Source organism: Babylonia areolata, chromosome 26, assembly GCF_041734735.1.
Source record: "Babylonia areolata isolate BAREFJ2019XMU chromosome 26, ASM4173473v1, whole genome shotgun sequence".
Lineage (NCBI taxonomy): Eukaryota > Metazoa > Mollusca > Gastropoda > Neogastropoda > Buccinidae > Babylonia > Babylonia areolata.
This window is the reverse complement of record NC_134901.1, coordinates 9394905-9404904: the sequence shown is the minus strand read 5'-3', so window position 1 is coordinate 9404904 and position 10000 is coordinate 9394905. Positions and strand designations below refer to the sequence as shown.

The 10000-nt window shown below is 44.0% G+C and overlaps 1 protein-coding gene across 1 annotated transcript in view; it reads right to left on the bottom strand.

Annotated features, from left to right (window-relative positions):
* The window catches only part of LOC143300545 (b(0,+)-type amino acid transporter 1-like), a 42742-nt gene that overhangs the window by 29322 nt on the left and 3420 nt on the right, over positions 1-10000 (bottom strand). The window contains exon 2 of the mRNA XM_076614295.1: positions 4800-4901. Within this exon, the coding sequence (XP_076470410.1) occupies positions 4800-4901 (102 nt within the window). The remainder of the gene's footprint in view (positions 1-4799; positions 4902-10000) is intronic.

Genomic DNA, 10000 nt, shown 5'->3' with positions numbered 1-10000 from the left:
ACTGTGTGTCAGTGTCAGCAATACGACACTAAAACAATACAAAATCAGTGTCAGTTTCTGAAACGGTAATCATCATCATCATCACCATGATCAACACACACACACACACACACACACATACACACACACACACACACACACACACACACACACACACACACACACACACACACACACACACACACACACACACACACACACACACACACACACACACACACACACACACACACACACACACACACACACACATGAACATGTACAGGCACAGAGGCACGAAATGGAAATGTTAATTCAACATGTGTAAAATGTTGAAAAAATACACATACGCGCACTCACACAAAAACATTGTTAATGTAACATGCGTGAAATGAAGAATGACTACACACACACGGCCACAGAGTTAATCTAACAGGCGTGAAATGAAGAAGATCACACACACACACACACACACACACACAGCCACACACACACAGAGTTCATTTAACAGGCGTGAAACGAAGATCACATTGTAGACATACGTAGACATACCAACTGACCAGTGTGTGTGTGTGTGTGTGTGTGTGTGTGTGTGTGTGTGTGTGTGTGTGTGTGTGTGTGTGTGAGGCAGAGAGAGAGAGAGGGAGAGAGAGAATGAGAGAGAAAGAGAGAACGAACGAACGAACGAATCTTTTTTAATGAGGGAAGTGGAATAAGCATGTATATGCTTTTTTACATCCAGCCCTCAGGGCAAAGTGAAATGAAATCAAAATGAGAGAGAGAGAGAGAGAGAGAGAGAGAGAGAGACAGACAGACAGACAGACAGACAGACAGACAGACAGACACAGACACAGACAGACAGACACACAGACAGACAGACAGACACAGACAGACAGACACAGACAGACAGACAGACAGACAGACAAAGAGACAGAGAGAAAGCACAATGGTTAAGACAGGCGAAGACCTTCAGAACAAATCGTCCCTCCTCCACATCGCATTGACATTTATTGCAGATCTTTCCCTTCAGCCACAACCATGTGAAATACCCTTTCTTTTCTTTTTTTTCTCCGTTCAACAGACCCAGTCTCTCAGTCAGCTTAAAGTCTACCTTTCCTCTACAGACACTACAGTCCCACCATACTATCCTTTCGGTAACAGGGAAGAACAGGTCATCCCCACTGTCGTCTGAGACTTGCAATGAGCGATTTAACCCTTTCACCGCCAAGCTCGCATTTATGCACAGGCGTGGTAGAGAACCCATGTCACTGAAAGGTGACCATTCATTGGTTTGTTATCCATGAACCTACTGCTCTTAATGTTCGGTGGTTTAGGATATTTTCTATACGTCGCAGTGGGAATCCCCAGCTATTCTTAGCCACTGTCTTTTCTGTGTTTATACCACAAAGGGATTTCGTACTTTAAATTGACTGGCGGTGAAAGGGTTAAATGTCGATCTGTATACCAGACATGCATGGAACGATCCATGCTGTGCTTGCAGCTTTCCTCAAGAGACAGCAGAACATTTTCTTCAGTACTGTCCGAACTACAGTTTCAGTTTCAGTTTCACTTTCTCAAGGAGGCGTCACTGCGTTCGGACAAATCCATACACGCTACACCACATCTGTTGAGCAGATGCCTGACCAGCAGCATAACCCAACGCGCTTAGTCAGGCCTTGAGTGCATGCTTCCATATTTGTGTACCTATGAAAGTGGATTTCATTTTACGTAATTTCGCCAGAGGACAACACTCTCGTTGCCATGGGTTCTTTTTCAGTGCGCCAAGTGCGTGCTGCACACGGGACTTCGGTTTATCGTCTCATCCGAAAGACTAGACGCTCAGTTTGATTTTCCCGTCAAACTTAGGAGAAAGGGCGAGAGCGGGATTCGAACCCACACCCTCACGGACTCTCTGTATTGGCAGCTGAGCGTCTTAACCATTCTGCCACCTTCCTCCTCGAACTACAACTTCATTAGAACAAACACTATCCGTAATTTCCCACAAGAACATATCTCTGAACATAACTCACTATTTGGAAACACCTCCTCTAGTTTTAATATTAAGACTGTTGATGAATTTGTCACACAGAGAGAACGATTTAACCCCTAACTTAGACAATTCCTGTGATGCATATATGAATGGATATACGTGTCTGCGAATGAACATGATTATATCTCATTCCTGTAATGCGATTATATGTACATGTCTGTATGCATTCAATTCAACGCTTTTCTCGTAATATTATATTTGTATTTCTTTTTATCACAACAGATTTCTCTGTGTGAAATTCGTGCTGCTCTCCCCAGGGAGAGCGCGTCGCTACACTACAGCGCCACCCATTTTTTTTGGGGGGGTATTTTTTTCCTGTGTGCAGTTTTATTTGCTTTTCCTTTCGAAGTGGATTTTTCTACTTAATTTTGCCAGGAGCAACCATTTTGTTGCCGTGGGTTCTTTTACGTGCGCTAAGTGCATGCTGTACATAGGACCTCGGTTTATCGTCTCATCCGACTGATAGCGTCCAGACCACCACTCAAGGTCAAGTGGAGGGGGAGAAAATATCGGCGGCTGAGCCGTGATTCGAACCAGCGCGCTCAGATTCTCTCGCTTCATAGGCGGACGCGTTACCTCTAGGCCATCACTCCACAACATATGTTTGTGCATGTGTCTGAAATAGCGCTACTCTTTAACTTGCCAATTCGCATCATGAATTACATGGTTGTGCATTCTTCTTTTCTGATGTTCGTTGTGACGGAAGACCTTCGCCGCTTTGTCGATCAGGGCTGGCCGGACTGTCTTGCTGTTCTCGTGCCCTGGAGCCAGTTGCATTGCTCGGACGGAAGAGCCTAGTATGGTCGTAACCCGCTACTAACTGTGTGTAGTATGGAACTGACCAATGGCGTACTTCGGTCAACGTAGGCATTTAGTCACGTGTAACTGTCAAAACGTTGGAACCAAGCAATACAGCTGGGTCCTGGCCTTGTTACTTCTTTTTATTATCTCTGTGTTGGTTTCTCTCTCCGCCACTGGTTCATTCTTTCTTTTTTTCATCACTTTATCTACAGAAAGGAATATGGAATAATGATTCAGACGCTCAGCTGCCAATACAGTGTCCGTGACTGTGTGGGTTCGAATCCCGCTCTCGCCCTTACTCCCAAGTTAGTTGGAAAATCAATCTGAGCGTCCTGCCAGTCGGGGTGAGACGATAACCCGAGGTCCCGTGTGCAGCACAGCAGGTACTTGGCGCACTGAGAAGGAACTCGTGGTAAAAACCAACAGCAACTTCTTCTTCTTCTTCTGCGTTCGTGGGCTGCAACTCCCACGTTCACTCGTATATACGCGAGTGGGCTTTTTACGTGTATGACCGTTTTTATCCCGCCATGTAGGCAGCCATACTCCGTTTTCGGGGATGTGCATGCTGGGTATGTTCTTGTTTCCATAACCCACCAAACGCTGACATGGACTACAGGATCTTTAACGTGCGTATTTGATCTTCTGCTTGCGTATACACACGAAGGGGGTTTAGGCACTGGCAGGTCTGCACATATGTTGACCTGGGAGATCTGAAAAATCTCCACCCTTTACCCACCAGGCGCCGTCACCATGATTCGAACCCGGGACCCTCAGATTGAAAGTCGAACGCTTTAACCATTCGGCAATTGCGCCCGTCAGCAACAACTGTTGTCCTCTGGCAGAATACTGTGGAAGAAATCCACTGTGACAGGCACACAAATACACACTCAACATGGCACTCAGGGCATCTGGATTATGCTGCTGCCAGGTGTTTGCCTAGCAGATGTGGTGTAGCGTACGTATATGGATTTGTCCGAACCTGCCCGGGTTTCACACAGGGAAATCTGCTGTGACAAAAAGTAATACAATGTATTACAACACAATACAATACAATGCAGTACAACACAATACAATACAATACAACACAATGCAATGCAATGCAATGGAGTACAACACAGTACAGTACAATGCAATGCAATACAATATAAACAACAGACAACAGAATGCAGTTCAGTACAATGCAATTCAATACAATACAGTACAGTACAAGACATGTCACATAATGTACATGACAACATAATGCAATTCAATACAATGCAGTACAACACAGTACAAGTCAAACGATACATTCTAACACAATACATTACAACACAATACACTTCGACACAATGCAGTACAACACAAGTTGTACAATACATTACAACAAAATGCAGTTCAGTACAATGCAATTCAATACAATGCAGTACAAGACAGTACAGTACAATGCAATACAATACAATGGAGTACAACACAGTTCAGGACTATGCAATACAATACAATGGAGTACAACGCAGTACAATACAATGCAATTCAATACAATGCAGTACAACACAGTACAGTACAACGCAATTCAATACAATGCAGTACAACACAAGTTGCACAATACATTACAACAAAATGCAGTTCAGTACAATGCAATGCAATACAATGCAGTACAATACAGCACAGTACAATGCAATACAACACAATGCAGTACAATACAGCACAGTACAATGCAATACAACACAATGCAGTACAATACAGCACAGTACAATGCAATACAACACAATGCAGTACAATGCAGCACAGTACAATGCAATACAATACAATACAATGCAGTACAACACAGTTCAGTACAACGCAATTCAACACAATGCAGTACAACACAGTACAATACAATGCAATTCAATACAATGCAGTACAACACAGTACAGTACAATGCAGTACAAGACAAAAGGAGGAGGTGGAGGGAGAGACGGAGAAGAATGAAGGAGAGGAGCAGCACACTGACCCAGAAGAGCGAGGATCCCTGCCCCCACCCACACAACCAGACTGAGGCCCACTGACCCCGTACTCTCCAGCACTCCTTTCGGGGACACGAAGATGCCAGACCCTGCACACGGCACACAATGCAATCACCACCTCTACGAAGATCCACCAGCCTGCACAAGTCACACAGACAGGTTCAAGTTCAGGGTCAAGTTTCACTGTCAACGTCACAAAGATCTGTCACCGTCCCATGATCGAGTTCAATTTCCAAGATCAAGTTTCATTAGGAATGGAGATGAAATGATTAACAAATTTGTTAATCATTTCATCTCCATGCCTAATTGTTTGTTCATTTCCAGTTGAAAAACCACCGAGGCAACCATGTGTTTGTTCTGCATTGTCCATGTGTTCTGTGTGGCTTGTTCAGGATTAAAGAGGCTATGCCAGTCTTGAATAAAAGCTTATTTGTGTTTGTACATTTCTTCTGTCTTTGCTGCTGTGTGCACATGTCAGATGATCGGTATAAGGACAGGCCCGGCGATTCCTTTTTTGAGGAAGTGTCTGGGTTTGTTCCATTGTACCTTTTATTTACCTGTGTGCTAGCTGAATCAGTAGCGTAAGCAGCACTGACTTGAAGTTCTGTACTTTGTCAATGGAGAGAGTTACCACTCTTTACTATTTGTTAATCAAGTTTCATTAATTTTCAGCGCCACAAAGATCCTACCATACATACGCTATAGAGCTAACAGATCAGTTGAAGATGCCATTAGCATAGGTCTCTACCACGTCCTCAGACATCTCAAAAATCCTAACAGTTATGCTAGGACCCTTTTCATTGACTACAGCTCTGCGTTCAACACAACAGTACCATCAAAACTATAATTTTAAATTGAAAGACCTCTCACTGCCTGAATCAATTTGTGCATGGATCCGCAAGTTGGTGACCTTACCTCCTCCACATGCATTCTCAACATAGGCACCCCACAGGGATGTATTCTATCCCCACTGTTGTACTCACTATTCACACATGACTGTACAACTCAAAATGAATGAAACACCATGATCAAGTATGCCGACTATACTACTCTAGAAGGGCTGATTACGAACAGCGATGAGTCAAAATATAGGGAAGAAGTACTGGAACTTGTCAGCTGGTGTGATCAAAACAACTTAGAACTCAACGTATCAAAAACAAAAGAATTAATTCTAGATTTCAGGAAGACCAGATCTGACCCCTTACCACTTGTCATTAAAGACAAGCAAGTAGAGATCATCAGCGAACTTAAATTTCTCGGACTGATCATTTCCAACGATTTGAAATGGGAGAAAAACACGGAAAAAATGTTAAGAAAGCACAACAGCGCCTGTACTTTCTTCGGGCGCCTCAAAAAGTTCGGAATTAAAAATGAAATCATGGTTGATTTCTACCGAGCAGTCATTGAAAGTGTGCTTACCTTCGCTATCACTGTTTGGTACGGAAACACTTCCAAGGCATAAGTTGCAGCCCTTAACAGAATCGTAAAAACTGCCACCAAGATTACCGGGGCTGATCTACCTTCTCTAGAAGACATATATTATAAGCGGCTACTAAAAAACAAAATAAAAACAAAATCAGTCAGCCAGGACGAATCACATCCAGCTTTTGGGATTTTCGAGATGCTCCCCTGTAGTCGACGGTATAGAAGTATAAGGACGAAAACCAATCGCTTCGCCAATAGCTTTTCCTCCAAAGCAGTCAATGCTCTGTCTCTCAAACAAATCCAGTACTATGATAAACAGAATTGTGCAACAACTATTTACCTGAAGATCTAGTCATCAGCCCCATGCACATGTAATATGCGGCTTCTGTTCAAACGTGTGTGTGTGTGTGTGTGTGTGTGTGTGTGTGTGTGTGTGTGTGTGTGTGTGTGTGTGTGTGTGTGTGTGCATGTGTGAGTATGCACAAGTTTTTATTGATATGCACTTGTATGTATCCTAATTTCTACTGTATATGTGTTTGTGTATGATTTTCGATTCATGTTCGTACCTTGTTATGTGTACTATCCCCCCCCAATATTCCTTGTGACCCCGGTACACTTGGTGATAAAGACATATTCTATTCTATTCTATACGTCGCAAGGCCAGATTCAGGTTTAATCGGTAACAACAGAAAGATCCCTAACACTGAACAGACACACAGACAGGTTCAAGTTGGAGTCATTTCTCACCGCCAACAAGACACTGCACAAGCCAAACAGCCCAGTTCAAATTCTGAGGTTAAGGTCGTTCAAGTTTTTCAACGCCACGATTCTGTCAGCATCCACAAGCCACGCGGCCCAGTTCAGGTTTAAAGTTGAGTTTAATTATTAACGTAATAGCGATCCCAGACCTGTATCAGTATCAGTAGCTCAAGGAGGCGTCACTGCGTTCGGTCAAATCCATATACACTACACCACATCTGCCAAGCAGATGCCTGACCAGCAGCGTAACCCAACGCGCTTAGTCAGGCCTTGAGAAAAAAAGAAAAGAAAAAAGAAGAAGAAGATACATACATAAAAATACTACTAATCATTCAGGAATGTTATGTCACGGAAATCATTGACTCTGCACAAAACACACAGCTCCTCCTGCTGCTGCTTATGATGATAAATAATAATGTCGGGGATTTATGATTTATGTAGCTCGGCATCTCAAATAACAAAACATGCAAGCCAAAAGCTATATGAAACAAGCCAAAAGCTAAATGAAACAAGCCAAAAGCTATATGAAAAAAGAGAGAAGACGAAAAATAATCGAAATACTTCATCTCGAATTTCTGAGTCAAGTTCAAGTTCAAAATTTGAAATAACTCTTCACTCCTGCCAGAACATGGAAAATAGTTTTCACAGTCACTAAGACCCTTGACCCTCCACAACCATACAACCAGGTTCAAGTTCAAAACTCCATCATCATTCCACACCTGTCTGTCGGAGCATGGAAGATTTCATCGTCACGAAAATCCCACACCGTGCAGAATCGCAGCCAAATTCAACGTCTGGTAGATCATGTCACGCCTTTTTGGAGCATACCGAATTTTGGTGGTAGTGCGATCCTTGATGTTGCACGATCACGTCGTCAGGTACAACAACAACAAGAGAACAGGAGAGACAGTCTTCTTCTTCTTCTTCCATTAACTCACTCAGTACGGCCAGTCCTCTCTCCTCCTCCACACAGACCCCTCGGATGTCCAGTGGGTGTCTGAATGACCCAGCCTTTAGCTTCCGTCGTCAGAATTGTGATATTCTTTGTCAGCATTCACCTCTTCAGTAAAAGAGCGTTCCGCTTGCAATATTTTGATGATGGTAATTGGGATGAAACGCTGTTAACGTCGTCTCTTTCGCCGTTCGTATGGAGAGAGTTACTGCTCAGCGGTGATAAGTTTGACCATTACGAGCATTTTATGCGTGCTGGGTATTTTCGTGTCTCCATAACCCACCGAACGCTGACATGGGTTACAGGATCTTTAACGTGCGTATTTGATCTTCTGCGTGCGTATACACACGAAGGGGGTTCAGCCACTAGCAGGTATGTACATATGTTGACCTGGGTGATCGGAAAACTCTCCACCCTTTACCCACCAGGCGCCGTTACCGTGATTCGAACCCGGGACCCTCAGATTGAAAGTCCAACGTCTAAACCACTTGGCTATTGCGTCCGTCAAAGTCCAGTGGGTGATGTGTTCGGCAGTGCAGTGCCCCCCCCCCCCCCCCCCCCCCCCCCCCCCGCCCCACCATGCCGGGTCAGGGGACCAGTGACAGTGACTTCCACGCCGCTCATTTTGAAACAAGTCTCACATACTCTGGTGGATATTCATGGAATTCTATTTCATCTACACTTAATATAAACTCCAGTCTCAGTGTCTTCAAAAGACCATATCATAAACATCTAATGTCAGAGCTAAGTTGTACGAATCCTTGACGTTATTGAGACTCATAAACAAATGATGTATTCTCAATATCCTTGTCTATGTGTCTATCTCCTTTCCTCCCTTCCTCCTTCCCTCCCTCCTCCCTCTCTCTTTCTCCTTCTTCGTATCTCTTCCTTCCTTACCTTCTTCCTTCCCTCTCTCCTTCACGCATATGCATACTATGTTATTTTGTGGGGAATTGTGTATTTTCTATGCCATTTATTTGTTCTTGTTGTTGTTGCCATGCGATGTGTATGTATTTTTTCCCTACCTTTTTCAGTCTTCTTTTATTTCCTAGATTAGTTTATACGTTTTCTTTACGAGGGTAGGATGAAAATAAGTGTCTATTCCTTTTCCCTCAATAAAAAAAAGTTTCGATTTCGATTCTCTCACACACCACCCACAACTGGGTTCGTCCGCCTGCCAGTGCCGGAAGTCTGCAGTGAATACTCCATGTCAGGTCGCCCGGATGCCACTCACCAGAGGAGACCCTGCACTACTGCTGAGTCACTTCGGTGGTGTTAAGTAGTGCCTGTTCTGATTCAACACATGCAGGACACCACCTACTAACACCCTCCAACCCCCACCCCTACTGTCGACAATAATCATCCAACGGAGAACTCTAAATCTCACGAAAATTCCAAGTGCAAGTTCCAGACTTAGTCATCCTTCCTCCCTGTTAAAAAAAAAACCACGGAGGATTTCAGTCATGAAGATTCTAATCCCTGCTCAAACCACAGTCACATTCCAGGTTTAGTTTTTCAATTCACTTTTTTTTGTTTGGTACAATGTCATTCTAGATTTACACACACACACACACACACACACACTGCAATGCAATATATGAAGCCTAGTGCAAACCAACGCGACACAGCAATACAGGAAGCAGTAGCCGAAGACACAGTACAGTACAGCACGGCACAACACAATGCAGCACAGCACAGCACAGCACAACGCAGTACAGCACAACACAGCACAATGCAGCACAGCACAGCACAGCACAACGCAGCACAGCACAATACAACACAACACAGTACAACACAGCACAGCACAGCACAACGCAGCACAGCACAATACAACACAACACAGTACAACACAGCACAGCACAGCACAACGCAGCACAGCACAATACAACACAACACAGTACAACACAGCACAGCACAGCACAACGCAGCACAGCACAATACAACACAACACAGCACAGCACAGCACAACGCAGCACAGCACAATACAACACAACACAGTACAACACAGCACAGCACAGCACAGCACAACGCAGCACAGCACAATACAACACA